The 22,929-nt window shown below is 38.2% G+C and overlaps 4 protein-coding genes across 5 annotated transcripts in view; 2 read left to right on the forward strand and 2 right to left on the reverse strand.

The window, feature by feature from the left end:
- LOC129740147 (homeotic protein proboscipedia) overlaps positions 1-14,231 on the forward strand; it is a 280,261-nt gene extending 266,030 nt beyond the window's left edge. Inside the window, exons 5-6 of the mRNA XM_055731757.1 lie at positions 695-879; positions 1,055-14,231. Of these exons, the coding sequence (XP_055587732.1) occupies positions 695-879; positions 1,055-2,365 (1,496 nt within the window). The 3' untranslated portion in view covers positions 2,366-14,231. The remainder of the gene's footprint in view (positions 1-694; positions 880-1,054) is intronic.
- LOC129738220 (uncharacterized protein K02A2.6-like) lies at positions 8,075-10,971 on the reverse strand. The gene is made up of 2 exons (XM_055729410.1): positions 9,345-10,971; positions 8,075-9,285 (listed from the first exon to the last, which is right to left on the reverse strand). Exons 1-2 carry the CDS (start codon positions 10,969-10,971, stop codon positions 8,075-8,077), a joined length of 2,838 nt encoding a protein of 945 aa, XP_055585385.1.
- On the reverse strand, positions 10,955-13,089 carry LOC129740163 (uncharacterized). The gene is made up of 2 exons (XM_055731775.1): positions 12,900-13,089; positions 10,955-12,124 (listed from the first exon to the last, which is right to left on the reverse strand). Exons 1-2 carry the CDS (start codon positions 13,005-13,007, stop codon positions 11,144-11,146), a joined length of 1,089 nt encoding a protein of 362 aa, XP_055587750.1. The 5' UTR covers positions 13,008-13,089; the 3' UTR covers positions 10,955-11,143.
- Positions 14,232-15,953: 1,722 nt separating the features above from the next.
- On the forward strand, positions 15,954-22,870 carry LOC129740184 (GTP-binding protein 2). Of its 2 annotated transcripts, none has more exons than XM_055731803.1 (4): positions 15,954-16,169; positions 20,379-21,182; positions 21,245-22,072; positions 22,137-22,870. In XM_055731803.1, exons 2-4 carry the CDS (start codon positions 20,415-20,417, stop codon positions 22,401-22,403), a joined length of 1,863 nt encoding a protein of 620 aa, XP_055587778.1. In that variant the 5' UTR covers positions 15,954-16,169; positions 20,379-20,414; the 3' UTR covers positions 22,404-22,870. The 2 variants fall into 2 exon arrangements, with proteins under 2 accessions (XP_055587778.1, XP_055587784.1); XM_055731809.1 differs by lacking the exon at positions 15,954-16,169 and adding an exon at positions 17,839-18,036.
- The last annotated feature ends 59 nt before the right edge of the window (positions 22,871-22,929 follow it).

A 22,929-nucleotide genomic window follows, 5' to 3' on the forward strand; every position in this document is an offset into this window, starting at 1 on the left:
TGTGTCCATCTTTCGATTTTAATTGTTGTTCGGCCTTAACACATTAAGGACCGCGAAGTTTTTTTTTGGACTGCGAAGAAATCTAAACCAAGAAACACTGAAATTCAGCATTCTATACCTTAGAATTCACTGAACCAAAAGTTAAAAATTTAGTATCTTCGTACTCTCATTTCAATGTTTTTTTTTGTTTTTCTTATCTTCTCTTCTATTTTCATTTAGCGGTAAGCGTTTTCAGTATACGATCGCTATCTTTTTTAGAACATTTGTTAATTTTTCAGTTTGGGATGACATAAATTATATGTGGTTTGCTTGATTTTCGAAACACAAAATTTCCCCACATCTTGTCTCAATTAACCCCATTTTACAGGGAAAAAAACTTTCTACGAAAATTAGCCTTTTTATTTTTTTTTCACCGGATCTATAGAATATGAAAAGAGAAATTTATTTAGAGAATCATAAGAATCTTACATCGCTTGCTGTTAATTAAAATCAAGTTTATGGATGGATCCAATCTTTACAGCTTGAAATATTAAATTTGGTCCTCCCCGTTACGCGACCTTACCGTCCCTGGGGGACAGTTTAGAGAAGCCTCTAGAGCAGTCAATGATTATGCCCATCTAAATCCACAGAGTTGCTAATTTATGATGTATATTTTATTCCCTTCTTTCTTTGGAAAAAAAATAACTAAAAACAGCTGCCACGCCCAACTCAACCATCGAGCTCGGCACTCCCACCGGTGGCACCGGACTGAACGCGGCCGATTCCAGTGTGGCATCCTCCGGGAGCATCGACGACGACGACGACCAAATGCAGCATATCAAAGTTATCAACAACAACAATAACAACAGCAGCAGCAAAGCATCGAAGAAACATGATAGTGTAAGGATCATCATCATCATCCCCCCTTTCCACGAATCAAACAAACAAACCAACCAACAGCGGAAAAACTCGCTCACAAACTTCGCGTGTGAATTGAGAGCGAACGTTGGGTTGGAAGTTTTCTGAAGCATGAGTTCTACCTACTGAAGTAATTTAATTTTCTCGTCTTTTATAGTCTTCATCGAATGGTGGCGGCAAGAAGGAGGGATCGATAAACTCGAAACTGTTGAGCCAGGGCGGCAAAATTCATGATTCGTTTAAAAAGGATTCCGGTATAAATCCGATTCAAGTGCCACCGGCTGCGGCGAATGTGATTTCTTCGTCTGCTGAGCCACTTGCCAACAATAATAACGTCGGCGTACCGGCGGGCTACAATCATCAGATAGGACTGTATCCGTTGATGGCGCGAGGGAAATCTGGCCCGGGAACGCAGCAGCAGCAGCAGCAGGGACAGTCCCATACGAGCAACTTCGACCATCATGTCCCATCGCCCGGTTCCGGATCCGGCACCGGATACTACCCGACCAAGTCCGAGATGGGTCCGTACCATCATCAGTTTGGCAAAGCATCGAATCCGTACATTAATCAAAATCCGACATCGATGCAGAAGTCAGACTTCGCACCTGGCACAGCTGCTGGTGCTATCAATGTGAAAAACTTTTGCAACCGACTACACCCGGATCCGAATCATCCGATTTCGAGAGCGCAAGTCCATCATGATGGGTTTCCACCGTCTGGCAGTGGAGCAACCACAACTGGCCATCACCAGACGGCCACCCATTACTACGCCAACGATAACGCAACCAATGGCAGTGGTGCCGGCAGTGTTCCATTTAATAGTGCACAGTGCTACCACAACGAGTACGACACTCACGGGGAATTCAACGGCAATTACTACGACCCCAAGCTTCAATCGTACTACCAATATGATGGATCCGCGGGTGGCTACCATCATCCCCATTCCCATCCGCACCCACATCATCATCATCATCATGGTAGCGGAGGCGGAGGCGGAGGAGGAAGTGGTTCCATTTCGGCAGCTAACATGCAGTCTCCCATCGGCGACTACGCGCCAGGTAGCAACTTTCCCATGGTTGTGGACAATGGGGACGGCTTCAATCTTCCCCCCAATCATCACCAGCAGCAACAGCAATTCTACGAAGCGCACCAGTTCAACAACCATCCATTCCATCCCGGTAGCGGCAACAGCAACAGCAGCAACAACAGTAACAGTGTTGCCAGCATGATGGAACTCAACCACCAGCCACATCCGGAACTGCTCTACCATCACCATCCGCTGCACCATCACCACAATCCGCACCAGTCGACCGGAAGTGGCGGGGCAAACGCCTACGGACCCAATTCCGGTGGCCCGAACGCAAACCTGGTCCCGGCCAGTCTGGAAAACTCCAACTCGTCGTCGGATTTCAACTTTCTGAGCAACCTTGCGAACGATTTCGCACCCGAGTACTACCAACTTAGTTAATAAATCTTACTAACATCTTCTCTAGACTAATAATCGACCCAACGAAGAAAAACAAACCCAGAAAAAAAGAATCGTGTACATAGCGAACCAAGCTTATAAGACGTATGTATATTTCCACACAAATAAAAAAAAACTAGGAAAACCCTCCCCCTTTTCCAACTAAATCCAAATTCTAACATAATACAGACACGTAAAAAAATCCTTGTAAGATAGACGACATTTGAATTGCACATATGTAGATTGAACATATGTAGATAGAGTGGTCCAAATTTAAATGTTTTAAATTGAACTTGATGAATCTTACGCTCTTCAGGCTAAAATTGAGCATTGTTCTACCAAAAGTTTATATTAGGGATACGTTCACTAATTTAATGCAGCTCATTTTATTATGGATATCCATCTGTGGGTTCCCTTTTTTAGTATGATTTTAATATATAACTAGACTCAAACATGTCAAAATTCATGGTAGTAATTCTTGAATGATAAAGATTTTATCCATTTATGCCGAACATTGATTTGATGATAGATTTGATCTTCCTGACGTTTGATTTTAAAACCTGATTATAAAAACATGGCCAAAAGTGGTTTCTCTAAAAGCTTTGAAAAAGGTGATTTTTCATAAAAGTCGGTATTTGCTACACATATTCTGAGATGAAAATTTTCTTAATATTCTGTGAAATTTCAGATTTTTTTCTGTGATTCCGGCAACCTTGCTTCCATGTCCCGCCTTCTATCTTTTTCTCAAAATGTCCCACTTTTTTCCTGAGAAAACTTTTTTGGTATTATCAACCTTCTTCGATTCTACATCTTCAAAATAGTTGGTTCATGCTTGATGAAAACGCTTCTTATAAAATCATTCCTCAATCATTTTCAACTCCTGTCATTTTTTTCTAATCTTCTTTTACCCATTTATGATTTTCAAAACTAGAAATGTTCTTATCTAAAGAACATGACATTCCACATTCATCGATAAGGTTGTAAGAATTAAATTGGTAACACTTTTATCACTGACCATACTGACTGGACACTCGATTTCGTTTTCTGGATAATTTTTCCAACAGTACGCAATGTCGATTCCAGAGTGCGCATCGATCGATTTGAAGAAATTCTATCCAAGTTAGGAAATGCCACCCAACTTTAAAAATAAAACACGCAATTTCTACAATAAAATCGGGCTAAACAGGGCCATCTTTCCCACAGGGCATTTTTTGTCAAATTTTTCAGGTTCGCCACCTGCCGTCGGTATTGCGAGCCTGCAAAATCTGACAACAAAAAATTAGACAGAAAATGGTTGAATTTTTGTTCTAAGTGTCATGTCAGTGTGGTCAGTGCTTTTGTGCAGCTTCATTGAGTGACACTGGAAAAACCTAAATTAAGCCTAAATTTAAATTCATTGGTTCAACACAGAAAATCATTTAAAAAATTAAATAACTCGTAATTATTAAATAAAAAAAAGGGCACTTTAAAATATATTTTTACATTAAAACTAATCAGCATATTTTAAATCCTATTTTAGGCTTCCGAAAAATTGTTCATCATTATTCAGATTGAACTTGCTAAAAAATATCGTTTTTGGACGCAAAAATAACAAATTATAATAACTCAGTTTGAGTAATTTGTTAAATTTTGGAAAGAAAGTGAATATATCTGTGCAAAATCCAGGCTTTTTTCTACGAAATCCGGGCAACCGGGCCGGATCGAACTTTTCCTAAATTTTGTGTCAAATATCCGGGAAAGTCCGGGTAAGACCGGGCAATCTGGCAAGTCTATCAGCATCACCATAGCAATTGGGTTCAGTCAAGCGTCCTTTGAACACGTTTTAGCGATGTTTTTTTTCTACTGAAGAAAATATTCTTTAAGTTGCTCCCAAATGGTGATGGCTCAAGATTTTTCTCCGGAATCCCAGCAGAAACCTTTGAATTTGAAACTTAAGGAAAAATTAAAATTCCGGATAAAATTGAACAGGACTACCGAACGAAAAAAAAACTATTTCCAATCCAATCATGAATGAAAGGATGAGTATAATTAAATATATTTGGGAATGGTCATAAAAATTAGGTTTTTGAAAGTTTCCGAGAAGTCTCGAATTTTTCGGCGATTTTTTTTTTGAATAAATCACAAAACTGAGCCTTTAACTTATTATTTAAAAAAATACCAAAAATAGAACATAATTTCAAATTATAAGTATCTGGATATAGTATATTTTTTAAATCAACAATTAACTTTCAGCTCACTGGCGGCGTTTGAGTTATCCCATTGTAGGTACTCCTTTCGGCGTCACAGGATATGGTAACCCCCAAGGGAAGCTGAAGTATGTATGGAACATTCAGACATTTTGTTTATGGGAGGAGAATGGTTTGAAGACTTATTTGTTGCATACCGAACACCACAAACTTATTCTAAATACATCTTAAAGTGTTATCATGGGTAAAAACGTACATAACAGAAGATTTTTTCCGAAGAAAATTTTGTGAGTCATGGGCGTAGGAAGAACCGACTCATGGGGTTTTGGTAACAACATTTTGCCTATGTATGACATTTTTGCTTGAAAATGCATAAATTAAAAATTTAAAAAAATGGAAGGTTTCATATAATTACTTAGGTTTCAATTATTTTAATTTCTAGCTTTCGAGAATAAGTTCAAGAAGTTGCCATTTTTTTCAAGAAATTTTAAAAAAACAATTAAGGATTTGAAGATTTTAGTTCTTTTTACCCACAAGCATGACCATTTGAGACTTTGGTAAGAAAAATTGTAATATTTAGGAATTAAAGTAACAGATTGAGTTTGCGATTCACATCAATTTACTTTCTACTCTTGAAAATTTGATCAAAATTTAAGATTTTAGTTTGAAACTTTGTTTAAGAAAAAACTGCAGGATAAATAATGTTAACTAAAACCAGTCAAATATGTTTTAAGTTGAATTTATAAAAAATAAATCTAGGTTTCTAAAAAATCTATTTTTTTTATATTAGTGATTTCTTCTGGTATGTGTTCCAAACTGACTTCGATTGAATATAAAATTGTAATTTTGTATCTAGAATCAAAATTATGAAACTGCGATCGCATGTTTTTAATCCTTTATGAAATTCTCACATTTATATTTTAATCGTGATTATAAAACTTAACTTCGAACTGAATATGAATTTTTATTTCTGATTCCGATTATTTCTAGTGCTGCCTTCTGAAACGAAGTTCCGAATTTAAAAACTATTTTTGAATCTAAGTTCCAGATAACAATTGTTACTAATTATGAGAAAAAAGCGAAATTTAGAGCAAAATCTCTTATCTGAATTTTGTGTTGTGGGCTTTCAATGTGAATTATTTTTTCAGTTGTTTATTCGAAATTTTACTGTGAATCTGAAGGAAGTTTGGGAATGATGAAACGGTTTCAGATTTTTCAATTCGGGATCACCATTATAAAACTTTCTTTAGATTCTGCATAAGAATCAAAAGTAAACTTCGAAATCTTAAAAATGGTTTGTAATTTTAAATATTCCCTTTTCTCATTTCGAAAAGATGAGTTTCAAACATCAAAAATTGAAATGCAAAACCGAGATTCGAATCAGGATTTTTCCCAATGATTATCCAAACTGAAGATCAGTAACAAAAAACAGGATACAGAATACGAATTCTTATTACAGACATCGAATTTTAATGTTTATAAGCAAATTTGGAACCACAAAAACCGGAATTATTCTGTCCTAAGCTTTCCAGATATTTTTCCCCAAGTATCGAAGCCGTGCAAATCCGGGAAAATCATTTTAATCTTTAAAAAAATCGTTCACATTAATTCTGATAAAATTTACTCAAAAAATTTAGACGCAAAATACTTGATTGGTATTAATGAATCAATTTACATTTTTGTTTGATTTTACAAATAAAGTGACAAAATTCGGGCAAAATCTGAGCGATTTGGCAAGCTATGTCTAATCTTTTTGGAATTTGATATTTGGGGCTAAGATTCTATCATATCAACAAGTTAGAAATTTTTTCTAGGTTCTAAGTCGAGATTGTTACTCTTGAATGATTTATTTAGTCGTTCATCAAAATTTGATTTATAATTTGAAATTTTTAGTTAAGAGAAGAACATTTTGCTTGGCATATTTGAACCCTAAGGGGGGAGGGGTGTGGTTTAATTGGCTTCCAAACTCTTGATACCAAGCATAATAATAGATTTTGTAGACCTGTGGTATGTAAATATATTTCAGGAGCTTCTTCACATCAGCTCAAGGTTTGCACATCAAAGTTTTATCTATTCTCTATTGGCAATTAGCTGTTTCAAAAGCAGCATTAATTCTCTGCATAAATGTTTAATTCTGCTTTTATTCTTATTATTCTTAACTTTACAACCAAAGTGTCGACTCCTAAAAACGAGTATAAAATTAAAAAGTGAATTATGGGAAATGTTCTCTATCTAATGACATGAAATTTCCTATACTCAACTCTTCTTCCATAAGAAGGAGAGAATATGTAAAAACAACGAAAATGTACACAGAACACTGAAAGTGTCGAATACTTATGTCCATTAGTGTATGTCAAAATCGACGAACAGTCACTGCTGGAGCCTATTTCTATTGACAAATGACGAGAAATAATATTTATTAGGATTCGATTACTGCCTTCATTTCTATAGAGGGTTGATTTGAGTCGATTTGGGGTCATTGTCGAATTTCTCAAACCCTGAAAAGCTTTGTATTGGTACAAAACTCATCCATGATTTTGTGCAGAATTTTTAGTAACGTTTACATGAGTAAATTTGAACTTCGACTGTAACTTCGTATCTTATTTCCTACACAAAAAAAAAGTTATTAAATATGAGTTTTAGGGGGGCATATTTTTTGGCATTGACAAACAATAAATTCAATTGAGGAATCGCTAAGCTTTGCATGAAAAGTAGACATGCAATACCTAGCTACGCATTCACGGTGATGTCAATTGAATTTATTGTTTGTCAATGCCAAAAGACATGCTCCCATCTGTAGAACCTCGTGGTACGCAGTTGTAGCCAAACACGTCCGTCCTGCTTCGTGGTTGCCGTCAAAGAGAGCGATTATCATTCGGCTTGGTTGTTCGTCCCCGTAAATCGATTACACACACAGAGAAACACTTTGACAACCGAGGGGTTTCCTAATGGATTATTACAAGTGTTATACACTGAGGTGAATCGCAACAACTTTTACAACTGCAAGACTCTACATCCCTTTCCTCCTCTAAACAAAAAAACCAAAGAAAAATTAAGTATCCAATGACAAATTCGATTTATTTAACAGAAAAATAGCCAAAAAAAAAAAATGTTTTAATCCATGTATCGCGAAGGGAGCTTTTTCGGTCTAGTTGGACGATTCGGTGGAAGTTCTTTGCTATCGACTCCATCATTATTATCCACTTCCTGGTGTTTTCTTTTATTACCCAGATTCATTTTTACTGGACTGTCAGATTCTGAGTTATCGGACGAAACGATAACGTCTTCTTGCGTCATTCGTTCAGTGACATCCTCTGTTGTCTTCTGCAAAGGAAACTTCCGCAAATGGGAAATTGGACGGCGATACGTTGTTCCGTCTTCATTCGCTACTAATGTGTCACTTCCTGTCTTTTCGATGACTGTATATTTTTCCAGCCGAAACTTGGGCTCCAACTTACCCGCTTCATAGTTCCGTATCATCACTTTGTCACCGACTTCTATTTCGGAAGTTTTAGCCTTTCTGCGTTCATCTGCGTAGATCTCCCTTCACTTTCCGGATTGCATCTTTTTCCCGTGTGCTCTCATCTCTCATCCAGTTGGGGTCCGTTCTTAGAGAGGGTAATAAGTCCTTAACTGGCCTTCCTGTTAGCAGTTCAAACGGTGCTTTATCCGTCGTCGAATGAGGCGTGGTATTAACCATATACACATAATCTTGCAAGGCTTTTCTCCAGTCAGTTTGGGTTACTTTCGCAATGCGCAATGCCCTCAATATCCCTTGGTTCTGCCTCTCGACTAGCCCGTTCATCTGAGGCCAATAAGGGATAGCGTGGACCAATCGAATGTTTCTACTAGTGCAATATTCAGAAAACTCTACACTGGAGAATGGAGGGCCATTATCGCAACGTATAGTTTCCGGATAAGTATGCTCACGGAATAGGGCCTCCAACACTTCAATAGTCTTAGCCGCATTTGTGATTTTCATTTCAGATACTGATAAGAACCGGCTGTAGTAATCCACGGTCACTAAGAACGTGGCACACTCTTTGGCAGAGAAAAAGTCAATTCCTATCTGCTGCCAAGCACGTTCAGGCATCTCCGTTCTTATCATTGGCTCGGGTGGATTCTGTCTACTAACGGCGGAGCAACCAGCGCATTGTTGTACAGTTTCATTCACATCGCGGTCCATACAGGGCCACCATAACTTCTCCCTCAAGTTTCGTCGCATTGCAACGATACCGGGATGCCCTTTGTGCGCGATTTGCAATGCCATTATCATTGGCTCGGGTGGATTCTGTCTACTAACGGCGGAGCAACCAGCGCATTGTTGTACAGTTTCATTCACATCGCGGTCCATACAGGGCCACCATAACTTCTCCCTCAAGTTTCGTCGCATTGCAACGATACCGGGATGCCCTTTGTGCGCGATTTGCAATGCCCTCGATCGCAACTTTTTAGGAAGTACAATCCTGTCATTCCTGACTACGATTCCATCGATTGATCCTAACTCATTTTGAAAAGCTTGGTACCGGAAAAGCTCTTTTTCCCACTTATCTGTTTTAAGGGCGTTAATCACTGCCATCAAAACCTGATCTGCCTCTGTTTCTTTCTGAATCTCTTTCAAAGTTATCGCAGAAAGACCTTCGTTTAACGCAAACAGAAAGTGATCTGAACCTTCATCAAACGCTGCATCGCACTGTGTAACTAGACGGGAGAGGATGTCAGAAATATTTCTTGCTCCTGGAATAAAACAATTACTGTTACTTTACTTAATTTAAAACGATGTCAACCATTCTTACCTGGAATATATCGAACACGAAAATTATAAGGTTGTAAACGAAGTGCAAAACCTTCAGCCCTTGAACAGGCTCGTCTTCCGTTTTGATGCTTGCCTTCATAAATATATTCCAGTGTCCTATGGTCTGTAAATACGGTGAATTCGAGGCCGAACAGGTAGAGGTAAAATTTCTCCACCGCCCACACAACCGCCAATGCCTCTCTCTGGGTTTGTGGGTACACTCGCTCGGCAGGCGTCAATCCCTTTGACGCAAAGCTTATGATTCTAGAAACACCCTTATGATCCTTCTGCGTCAACACTGCCCCCAACCCGACTGGTGAGGCATCAACATAAAGTTCAGTCGTATCACACGGATCGAAAAATCCAAGCTTGCGCACGTTATTAACCAGCTCGTTACGTAGATCATCAAAGGCTTTCTGCTGATTATCACCAAATTTATCAATTTCTCCACGTACAAACATCCGCAAAGGCTCAGATCTGGTCGAAAGATCGGGGATGAACTGGCCCACAAAGTTAACGAGTCCCAAGAAGCTACGTACCTCTTCTTTAGATGACGGCAGGCGAAAATTCTTAATGGCAGATACTTTTTCTTCAGAAGGACTAATCCCAGTAGTACTCACTTTAAATCCGAGTATCTCCATTTCTTGTACTCCAATGACGCATTTCTCTTTGTTGAGTAAAGCATTATTATCTTTCAAAACACGGAGGACTTCCTCCAGTCGCGCATCGTGTTCTTCACGAGTCCTTCCGAACACAACGATATCGTCTATATATATTATAACTCCCTCAATTCCTCTCAGCATCTCGGTCATAATCCTCTGAAAAATTTCAGGAGCTGCGTTAATCCCGAACATGAGACGCTTGAATCGCATGAGTCCTTTTCCCGTCATGAAAGTTGTAATGCTCCGGGAGTCTGGATGAAGCTCAACGTGATGGTAAGCAGATGTTATGTCCAACCTCGAGTAAAATTTTGAACCTTTCAATTTATTCAAAAAAGTGTCGATAACTGGTAGTGGATAATGTTCACGTTGGACAGCTTCATTAGCATTCTTCATATTGATGCATATTCTAACATCATCCTTACCTTTCGGTACCACTACCATCGGGGAAATCCACTCGGGGGAGCCCACGACTCTTTCTATGACATCACTCAATAACAGTTCTTCTAGTTTGTCGTTGACTTTTTGCTCCATGGCTGCTGGTACCCTAAGATAGGCTACTTTCTTTGGAATGATCCGGTCGTCAATAGACAACTTGACTAATATTCCAGGAAACTTCGGAAACGGTTTGACCAACCCATCAATGTTAGACACATGTAGCCCAACCTTAAGGACCTTAAGCTCCTCAGCTGTGCTTTTACTCAACAACGATCTTTGAGCTCCTTCGATCACGAAAAATTCCGCATAACACTTGGGCTTCACTGGGTTGATTGACAGCCATGCTTCAAACATCGCCTTAACCTGCAAAGGTTCTTGGCTAGCATAACCGTTGAATTGGCGATCACATTTCGTTCTATAGTTGAATACTTTTGTATTTCGTTGCTGTATAACGTCCCACGCTTCTTCAGTAACTGTGTTAATCGATGCTCCAGAATCTATAAGAAATTCTACCGCCGTTTTGTCGATCATACAAGTGACAAGACCGCTGTCAAGGACATGACCATCCACCTAATGAGAAGAAGATTTTTTTTTTTAATTCAAAAATTCATTTTATTCAGTTCATCAATTCCGAGGTTCTACGAAACCTTATTTTATTAATAATTAAAGAAAACAAACAGTTCAATTAATCTTCAAAACGAAATCATTCTACCTTGGCAATATCTTCCGTTGTCGGGCGGTGTGGGATTTCTGCTTTCCAATGTTCTTTCGAATCAACAAGCGAGTTAGCTTCGTTTCGACGTCTGACAGCAGGCTTTTTCGATGACGGCGATGAATGAGTTCCATCACACTTCCTGGCATAGTGACCACTCTGTCCACAACGGTTACAGATAGCTCCACGTGCCAAACACTCAAGTGACTCCGATCCATGATTATATGATCCACAACGCCAACACTGCTCTCCTCGCTGAATACGAGCTGCACCTCTTCTAAAATCCGGACGGAAAGGAGTTGTACGCTTTGTGAACGAATGCTCGTAGCGCTGTGGTCTCCAAGTATTCCTTCTGACCGAAATGTTGTTGACTTCCGATTGGCTTCTCTCCTTCTCTCTCTGTCTAACAAGAATTTCCCGGTTGATGGCGTAATTGATTAGCTCGTCCAAATTCATTACGCTCTCCAGACCCTTATCTCGTACTTTTTCGTCCCGAGCGCCGATCGTGATCTGCTGTAAAATCTCTGTGTCTTCACGATCGCGGAATTCACAGCGAGCCGCTTGTGTTCGGAGTCCGAGGATAAAGGCATTGAACGACTCCTCAGGTTTCTGTCTCAGACCACGAAAAACTTCGAGTTCCACACGATCATTCCGCTTACCAACAAAAAATGCTTGTAAGCGCTTAACAGCGTTGTCATACTCGGGCACTTCTCTTGGCATAAGAGGGACCTTGACTGGCTCAGGATAAAACTCATCAGGTACTGCCCGTAGATTGTAGAAAATCCGCTGCAGTCCTCTTCCTCCCATGGCCAGCATTGTTGCCAACTTCTCGCGTTGAGATTCCATTTCCCGTAACTGCATGATGAGTTCGAAAGCCCGGTGCCACTCTTCCCATTCTCTTCGCAAGTCCTGGGCATCGACTGCATCGTTAAACTGAGCCAAAGGGTAACGCAATTTGTCTTCTCCGTTCATCTGAAATTTGAAGAACAAAACTTCAATCAGTAATCTTCATTTTTCCTCTAGCAGATTGATATACAATTTTTAAATTTTTTCAATATAATAATTCCTTTTCATCCAATTTCAATTGCCACTATCATAACAAATTGACTTCACTTTTACGTTGCGGTACTAGAGTTCTGGTTGTCATTTAGAACTACAACACCTTTTTTTCTTATTATTTTTTTTTTTGCAAATTTTCAATTAGTTACATCGCTTCGGATTCCTCCGGTCTCGCTTCAATTTTTTTTAATTTCTCTTTAGTACAGCGCTTCGGATTTTACCGGTCTCGCTTTTTCGTTTTTTTTTTCAAACAGCGCTTCGGATTTCACCGGTCTCGCTTCTTCTTTTTTTTACACAGCGCTTCGGATTTCACCGGTCTCGCTTCTCATTTTCTTTTTTTTTTTTTGAACACAGCGCTTCGGATTCCACCGGACTCGCTTAATTTTCCTCCAGCACTACGGATTTCACCGGCCTCGCTTATATTTCGTTTCAGTTTCCCGGATTCTACCGAACTTCCTGTTTTAATCAGTGAGATAAATTTTACAGCACAAAACATTTACTAATTTATTCATTACACACGCGCATTATTCTGAGCCTCCCGGAATTGAATTTCTAGTTTTCACAAACGAACCTCATTCGTCTATTCAAATTTTGGACACTTGTAAATTCTACTGGGGTACTTAATGCTTCCACTATTTCGAAATTTAGATATTCACGCGAATTTTCTAATCCCGATTTTCCAACTCACCATTTTGTTTTCACCGGCTGCGCCAAATTGTAGAACCTCGTGGTACGCAGTTGTAGCCAAACACGTCCGTCCTGCTTCGTGGTTGCCGTCAAAGAGAGCGATTATCATTCGGCTTGGTTGTTCGTCCCCGTAAATCGATTACACACACAGAGAAACACTTTGACAACCGAGGGGTTTCCTAATGGATTATTACAAGTGTTATACACTGAGGTGAATCGCAACAACTTTTACAACTGCAAGACTCTACACCATCAAACACCTAATAAATTTTATGTATAGGTAGTAAGATACGAAGCTACGGTCTTTGACAAAGCTGTTCAGCGGAAAATTTCCCTTAGAAAATTTATAAATTGGCACAAAAACCATAAGCAGACTCAGTCCTACAGAAGAAACAATAGTGATGTTGATTTTTCAGTACAAAATATTCAATTTTCCCATACAAACATAAAAGTTCAAATTTACTCATGTACCTAAACGTTACTTAGAAATTCTGCTAGAAATCATGGATGAGTTTTGAACCAAAACGAAGCTTTTAAGACTCAAGGGTTTAAGAAAATCGAAAATGACCCATTGTGCATAGCTATGTTACTTTTTAAATAAAACTCTTATCAAAATGAGGTCTTGAAATGAAATGTTTGTCCTAATTTGAGCATTAAAAAAAACTTCAAAATAGATTGGCGGATGTAGAAAAAAAAAGTGTTAGATGATTTTAATGCTTGTCCCAAACAAAATATTTCTAAAGTTCATACGTCCGATCGGGCTCAGATTGTGCATGTGAACTTCGGGTAGGCCAATGATCAATTCAGTCTAAAAAGCGTAAAATGTTCAGCTGATTTGGATCACTCTACAACGAACAACCTTAAACGCAAATAGAGGAAGAATCTTAGGCTTTGTGGAAAAAAATGGCGCTGCTTTAATTTATTATACTAACACCTACCTACCGGATGAACGTTGTTAAAAACACACACAAAAATGCTAAATTAAATCATCGAAAATAAAAAAGAAAGAAAAGTTATCGTAATGCGTGATCGAATCGCACTACTCACTGTACTATATCGTAAAAAGAGAAGAAAAAAAAACAACTTACTTGGAAGTTTAGTTTCAAATCGCGGGTTTCGCTTGGAAAACCTCTCCTATATTATAGGCTTCTGTATTACATTATAAATATAGAACGATGTTGTCTAAATTGATTAGGGATTCTATTGTCAATTGGGATTTTTTTTCGTCTGTGTTTCTATTGAATCTTCTTGTTTATGCAACCCAGTTTAATACCAAATACCTACAATCTACATGTTTGTTTTTTGATTTTTATTTTTGGCCTTAGAGACGAACGAAAACGCATATGAAATATATTCCTTACAATATTATGAAAAAATATTTGAAAAAAAAAACTTCTTATTACTGTTATCCACTTATATATATCACAATCCCACATCCGAAGCATAATTGAAGCTAAGGTTACCGAAAATGAAATGGTTCTTTCATTTGCCAGTGACGATTTGCAGTAAATTTGTTTCCATGTTTATTTAAAAATCATGTCAACTACTTACAATTTCTGTCATTTTTGTCATTTTTGTCATTTTTGTCATTTTTGTCATTTTTGTCATTTTTGTCATTTTTGTCATTTTTGTCATTTTTGTCATTTTTGTCATTTTTGTCATTTTTGTCATTTTTGTCATTTTTGTCATTTTTGTCATTTTTGTCATTTTTGTCATTTTTGTCATTTTTGTCATTTTTGTCATTTTTGTCATTTTTGTCATTTTTGTCATTTTTGTCATTTTTGTCATTTTTGTCATTTTTGTCATTTTTGTCATTTTTGTCATTTTTGTCATTTTTGTCATTTTTGTCATTTTTGTCATTTTTGTCATTTTTGTCATTTTTGTCATTTTTGTCATTTTTGTCATTTTTGTCATTTTTGTCATTTTTGTCATTTTTGTTATTTTTGTCATTTTTGTCATTTTTGTCATTTTTGTCATTTTTTGTCATTTTTGTCATTTTTGTCATTTTTGTCATTTTTGTCATTTTTGTCATTTTTGTCATTTTTGTCATTTTTGTCATTTTTGTCATTTTTGTCATTTTTGTCATTTTTGTCATTTTTGTCATTTTTGTCATTTTTGTCATTTTTGTCATTTTTGTCATTTTTGTCATTTTTGTCATTTTTGTCATTTTTGTCATTTTTGTCATTTTTGTCATTTTTGTCATTTTTGTCATTTTTGTCATTTTTGTCATTTTTGTCATTTTTGTCATTTTTGTCATTTTTGTCATTTTTGTCATTTTTGTCATTTTTGTCATTTTTGTCATTTTTGTCATTTTTGTCATTTTTGTCATTTTTGTCATTTTTGTCATTTTTGTCATTTTTGTCATTTTTGTCATTTTTGTCATTTTTGTCATTTTTGTCATTCTGCATTTTTGTCATTTTTATAATTTTCATTAATGTTATTATGTACGTATCTCTGTACAGATGATAAGGATATTCCTGTTTTTCTGAAAAATTAATGCTATAGGAAGTACGAAACAAATCCTCATGAATAATTATTTAAGAAAATACGTACTTTCGTAGAAAAGAGTAGTGATTATTATGCCCTGGGTGCTCGTTATGCCCTTATCTCCCCTAATATATTATGTTAAAATTTCTGAGTTTGTGGTTCTGATTTTGGATTTTGAATTATGGTCTCCGAATTCTGATTCTGATATCTGATTCTGATTCTGATATCAAACTTTTGAGATGCGTGTATCCTTGTTTATATTCTTTTCGTTTAATGGCTTTTTATTATCCCAAGTGGGTTGTAGCGTGCAAACTTTGAATTTTGTAAAAGCTTGCATGAACGTGGAAACTGCAAATAAACTCTTGCCTAGCGGAGAGTAGCGCAACTAATGGTATGCTTTCGAAACGCTTGCTCCTGATTGTATGTAATTTTAAAGCGTTTCTTCCCTTTACCGGCTTTTCTGCTGTTTACAAACGCTTCGAAAGTTGCATTGGAAACGAGCCTTTCGCTTGCTGTCATTGCGTTTGCTTTTCGTTTTTCTTGCTCAACCATTTCGTCATATTGCCAAGAAAACGAACACTTTACGAAAAAGACGTCGCGAACGCGGTGATCCCAGTTTATTTTCGCACAAAGAAACTGTTGGACGCTAGCAAAAGATAGCAAAAATGTACTAAGTTCCCTCCCGTTAATCGAATAATAGTTTAAAAGTGAAGTGAAGTGAAAATCAGCTTCGGAAGTACGGAAAAAGTTGTTTTAAAGGCACCAAGTCGGATCGATTTCTTGTGTAAGTTTCCATATCGATATTTTTATCTAACGAAATGTCTGTGTCCCTGTAAAAGAAAATACTAACAACCGCAACAAAAATTGTTCTCATGATCAAAATTTTGTACCTACATCCATTGGGAAACAGCATAAATTGTTCTGAAATTCTGAAAAAAAAAATGCAAACTAATAAAAAAAAAGTACGAAACGTTCACCTCACACTGTTTATCAACAAAGATTAAATCAGCCAAAGTGACCGCATTACCAATGGCCAGTTTTCTTTTTATTTTTATCAGCTCAAAGCTTCCCCGTGAACCCGCGGTTTTCAACTTTCAGTTTTATATTATATTTTTGTTATTTTTATTTTTCACCTTCCGATACTGATTTGTCGTTCGTTTGTTCGTTACGTACGCTCATCAGCAAATCGAAAACATCGGGTAGCGGACTTTCATTAATTCAGTTTTGTTTCTATTTCCCTTTTTTTTTCTTCATTCGATTGTTTATTTTGACTCGACACTTTCTTGGTGGGGTTTTTTTTTTCATTCTTACCTTTTTCCAACCTTTTGACTTGAACGTTGCAGTTTATAAATATTGAACACCAAAGCAGAAATATCGGGTTTGTTTTGCTTTTGGCTGTCCCCATCACTTGCTTATATATCTCATTCGGTCTGGTCTGGGTATTCTATTTCTAGCTTGTTGTTATTGCCGTAATTACATCTGTGTCATTAAACCTGCTGGGACAGCTGACTGTTACGTTAATATTTTGTACTGTAAACAATACTTTAACAACGGTAGATAAACTAATTTAATGATAATTGAAAACTTTTCTTTACTTAACATGATACAACAATTTTAAACAACCACTGATTCATGTTAAAATTTAAGTTCTGTTACTGAATTATACCTGAAATTATCCACTTAGATTTGGATTTGTTTAATAGTAGGATACTATAGATTTGCTATTATTAAACGGATTCAAATCGACCAAACGCACCTGCAAATTCCATCAATTGTTGTTGACATTTTGCCGGATAGAATTGTTTTCGCCATTCGTTCATTTCACAAACCAACCAGCAATTCTATTTGAGGCATGAAAATTTCTCTTGCCTTTTCTATCCCACCAATCAATAAAGCGACCAACAACGAAATACATAATGTACCTTTTTATATTTCTCTATTGAAATGGATTATGTTAGGGATAATAATTATAAGCTATAATTATAGTCTAGGTGAGTTAAATTTATTATAAATTTCATGCTAAAGTTTTCATGTAGCTATGGCTGTAAAATAGTTCAATCTACCTATTTTTGTTTCAGTTTAGATATCGAAAAAGAAAAATACTGAGACTGAATTCAAAAGACAGGCTTCCCCTAAAAACAGTATACTTTTCAGCTGCTTTAATATAACCAAATTTTGAAGGTGATAAGCACTATATCGAAACGAGCATAATATTTTTCTAATTCGTTATTTATTTTTTACATACAATTATAAACGAACCACTTGAATTTGTCTCATTTCTAGAAACCTTTCCAAAAAAACTTCTCAAAGTAAAGAACAAACTGATACGTTTACCCTAGGTTAGTGTGCGAAAAAGCTTCAACCAGCCTGCTAGTCAGTCAGCCAAACCCAATCCATCCAACCTCCGTCCCGTCCCGTGCCACCCCAACAGCAAAACCGAACCGCTCGAAGACAACAGTTCTTATTTAGATCGGTAGACGGTCGGTGGTGTTTTCTGTGTAGTATATTCAGCGCGTCACCTTTGGTGTAGCGAACGCGTCCGTCCGTAATGAAAACCAAGAAAGTTCGAAACTAGGCCTTGTGATTGTAAACGTAAACTATTGCATTATTCCCAACCGATAAAACTGCTTTGTTCAGCTACTAATTCGAAGGTAAACGTACCTTATATAGTATATGTACTCAGTTTAGGTGTAATTATTTGACTTGAAAATCATAAACGGAAAACTCAATATTTAAGATAACGAGAAGTTGCTTACGTGTTCAGAGAGCTGTAAACATTCGCGCGTTTCTTATTTTTGTACCAATATCGTTCTTAAACCGTGCAAGGTCAACGGCTTAAACACGCTCGATGCATACTCAAACTGCTCAGCAGTTCGATGCTGATTCGAAGCTGATTCCTTCGTAGGTTGAGGCCAAGACAACAACAAAAAACTCAACTAAAGTGGATGGGAATGGAGAAAACTGACCGTCAAACGAAATTCGATAGCAAGGTCACCTTAAAGTTGAGCTGTTTTTTATGTCTTTTGTCTGGCTGGACTCTGGCTCTTATGCATCAAGTTCACTTATGCGCTGGAATTCTGGGAGTACCCTCAAAAGTTCTAGTTGTTTACTCAGTTCAAAAATTGTAAAAAAAAATATTAGGTATTGTGTTTTCAATCAACCGAATACTTATGGCCATTTTTGGTGTGTCGAACTAAATATTTTTAAAATAATCCTTCTCTGCGTGAGAAGTTGGATAAGTATAGGTATAGGTAGTCTTATTTTGGAAAGAAATCGATCTAACAGATCAGTCAGAAAAAAAACATTTACGATGCTTTTAAATGTGAACATAAATAGCAGCTTTTTACCGTTTGCTGACGCAATTCAGGTCATTGGTTGTGTGACTTCAATGGGAGAAATAACACTGGATCGAATGTACTCGTATAAGGCACAGAATCCCATAGTTAATGAATATCTATACTGATCTTAGCGGAACCCAAAGGGCACACATTCGGGGAAGCTCTACAAACAAGAACAAAAGTGATTGTGATTGCATCGAAAGGCAGCCGTAAATATTGTAAGAAAAAAAAGTGCAAACCAGTTTCCCGTGCCACACTCGCTTGAGCCGCAACGGATCAGCTGAGTTGGATTTTGTTGTTGACTTTTGGACGCTTCGAGCGCTTCGCGTATGGGTGGCAAAGCAGGATTCGAACAGAGTTTGTTGTCTATGTTCAATGTGTTTGTAAAATCTTATCGATGCATTTGCTAATCTAGAGGAGACTTGGCCTGACTGAGTCATGAGCGTGAATTGCTCCAATGATGAATTTATTATGATAGACTAAATAATTTGTTACGTCATCATTTGACCATCGATTCTTAAACAACTCCTCAGCCTCAAACGTTAATCCTATTGCCCCCAAATGTCGGGCCCGGCGAAGCTTTTCAAAGGTAGTCATAACAATATCGTTTCCAAAGCTTAGGAGTTTGTGTGTCAGTGATTTCGGTTCTTCGATGTGTATGGCAACGAGCTGAGATCGTTGAGATAGGTGACTAAACGTGAAAATCCCCCTTGCTAACCAAAACTGCAGTTAATTTGTTATGCTTCCCTTTCTCGAAGGGGGGAATGTTGAACTCCACACAAGTGTCACTAGTTAAATCGATAAGAGTGATATATCCAGATAAGCCATATATATCGAACAAAACAAAAAACAATGAATAACTGACCGCAATGGTAAAAGTTCGACAAGAAAAAGGATGTTCAACATAGTAGTGTCTTTTTTCATTTCACACTAGTCTATACCACAACTCAATAAATAATCAGAGGACGCACAGCAAAATAGAATGCTGGAACGGTTGCCCACAACTTGTGTACTCGTACCTGACCTAATGCAAGCACACGTTCCGCACGTTTTCTGTTCGCTGTTTTCGTTCCACGAGTGCTGAGTTTATTATGTGCGGTTCTTTCGTCTTTCGCTAGGGTAGAGCTACTTTAAAAACGTCGAAAACGATCAACAGCTCTCCTCAACCACTTGCAAACGTTTTACCTATTAAACCTACTCATTCCGACAAAACCGGTTTCATTGTGTTGCGAAAACAAACTGTTCAGAACTAGTCGGCTCATCAGCAACTTTCTACAGAGATGAGTAACCACGAAGAAAAGCGGAAACATTTCCTAACATCTGAGTTGTTGCGTCAGTCAAAAATCAGTCCACTACAGTTTCATCCGCCTTATCTGAAACTGATATTGTTCAAACTTATTTAATTCATTGGATTTAGCGCTGAGTCGTTGCAAGTAGGACATTTTAAAATGTTTCCAATAACATGTCTTAGCGTAGTTCACGTGTATTATTGTTCTCTGAAGATTTGGTTTGATTCGGTTGATTGATGTCAGCTAAGCTACCCACATTTTAACAATCAAAAGTCGTTCTGATATTCTATCTTGTTAAAAAATAATAGTAGCCATAGCTAGTAACCTATTTCTTAAAGTCTTGTTTTCTCTTGGTTGAAATTTCAGATATCTCCAGATACATCATTAAACGAAACCAGCGAAATGAGCTCTTTTTTCGATCTATTCGATCCATCGGCCTCGACATCCGGTGAATTGGGCGATCCGCCGAACAATGGAAACCGAATGGTGGAAGACGACGACGATGATGACTTCCTAATGACCTGTGACGATTTGTTCAACAAGAACAAGACCAAACCGCCCGGTGTGCAGATACCCTCCCGGTCCCAGCAGCGCCAGCAACAGTTCAATCTGATTCAACAGTATTCTCCGACGGAGCTGGACTTTGATTTGGACATTCTTCCCCCCGAACCACAACTGGGCAACATCGAGTACAAACTAAAGTTAATCAATCCTTCCAAGCAGCGCTTCGAACATCTGGTCACCCAAATGAAGTGGCGCCTGAGAGAGGGCAACGGCGAAGCGATATATGAAATTGGTGTCGCAGATTCGGGACAATTGCACGGCCTGACCGCCACTGATATGGCTACCTCGCTGTATACGCTCAACCAGATGGCTCGTAAATTGGACGCCTCCACGTCCGTGTTGAGGCGAAAAATTTTGCAGGCCGGTCGATCGGTGGTCGAGGTGCTGGTGCGCAAGATCCCCGATGATCAGCACAACATCGAAGTTCGAGTAGCCGTGTTGGGAAGTGCCGATGCCGGCAAATCAACACTATTGGGTGTGCTGACTCAAGGAGAATATGACAACGGAAGAGGTCGAGCGCGTCTGAACATGTTCCGGCATATGCACGAAATTCAAACGGGTCGGACATCGTGTATTTCCCACGAAACGCTCGGATTTGATCAACAGGTAAGAGTGATATTTTACTCATTTTTTTTATCTATTTATACTCTCAAATTTATCGTTTCCAGGGTAATGTCATCAACTACAAATATAATGAGATGATGACGGCCGAAGAAATCAGCGACAAATCGACCAAACTAGTCACTTTCATGGACCTGGCAGGTCACCGACGCTATCTTAAAACGACTGTGCAAGCCCTGTCAGGCTACTCTCCACACCATGCACTGATCGTGGTGGCAGCTAGTAGCACCATCAGCAACATGACCAAGGAACACTTGGCCATCGTCCATGCACTCGATATGTCGTTCTCGATTGTGGTAACCAAAATGGACCTGGTACCGCCAGACGAAATTTTGTTGGAACTGAAGGAACTGCTGACTGCTGTAGGTTATCGCAAGGTGCCATATCTAATAAGCAACGAGGATGACGTGTTGAATGCCAACGCGCACCAAACTCACGAACAGATTGTTCCCATATTTTGTGTCTCCAACGTGACTGGCGACGGGCTGGACCTGTTGACCAAATATCTATATGTACTATCGCCAGAAATCAGCAATTCCGAAAAGGAACGACTCGAACAAGAGCCGATCGAATTTCAGATTGATGAAATTTTTAAGGTCTCAGAAGTCGGCAACGTGGTCGGAGGACTTCTCTGTCAGGGAGTAATCACAGAGCATATGCCTATTCGAATTGGACCCTTGGAGGACGGCTCTTTTACTCCTGTCACGATACACACGATACACCGAAATCGAGCACCTTGCCGGGTAGTTCGAGCGGGTCAAAGTGCTTCTCTGTCTTTCTACACCACAGACAATCTACCTGTGCTCCGACGAGGAATGGTGATTTTGCCGGACTATGACGAGGAGAACCACGCTTATGGAACATGGTTCTTTCAGGTAATATAAACGCTTTCGGACAATCACAAACATATTTCTAAACTAAGCTCACTAACTTTCGCAGGCTCAGATATCGGTCCTGTTTCATGCGACCCGTATCTTCAAAGGGTTCCAAACGACGGTTCACATTGGAAGCATCCGACAAACTGCCATCATCGAGGGCATCATGGGAATCGGTTCCGAAGGCATATCAACCAATCAAACGGCAACAGTACTGTTCCGCTTTGTGCGGCATCCCGAGTACTTGCGACCAGGTATGAGAGTTCTGTTCCGCGAAGGTACCAGCAAGGGCATTGGTAAGGTAACGCAAGTATTTCCTCTCAAGGAATAAACCGACTAAATCATGTCCAACTTGTCAAACAGAAAATACCGTTTGTATACGTTCTCGAAACGTAGAAAACGGTGCATATTTTTCTTTGTTACAAAAGAACACAAACAGTTTTATCATTTACAAAGTCAAAATTATTACTTATCAGCGTTCATCGCTGCTAACAAATTCATACTTGAGTGTATATGTAAATAGCCAAGGGTAAAATATTTAAAAAAAACTGTGATTTCGTAACATTTAGATGGTACCTACTGAACTATTCTTTTATAAACATGATTATTACATTTTGTGTTCAGAGACTTGACATTAGATAGATTTTGTTTAGTTTCTTTGCAATTCGGTACTTTCAGTACCTACTCCAAAACTGAGACGATGGTAAAATTGATGAATTTGAAATTCTGACAAACATCTTGATGTGTGTTAAAAAGTATCCTTAATTAATATCAAATAAAACTTCTTATAAACGCAAATCGCGGCTACTGGGCTGTCCGTTGCTATATCACAGTCCATTCGAATCGACGACGGTTAT

Source organism: Uranotaenia lowii, chromosome 1, assembly GCF_029784155.1.
Source record: "Uranotaenia lowii strain MFRU-FL chromosome 1, ASM2978415v1, whole genome shotgun sequence".
Classification (NCBI taxonomy): Eukaryota; Metazoa; Arthropoda; class Insecta; order Diptera; family Culicidae; genus Uranotaenia; species Uranotaenia lowii.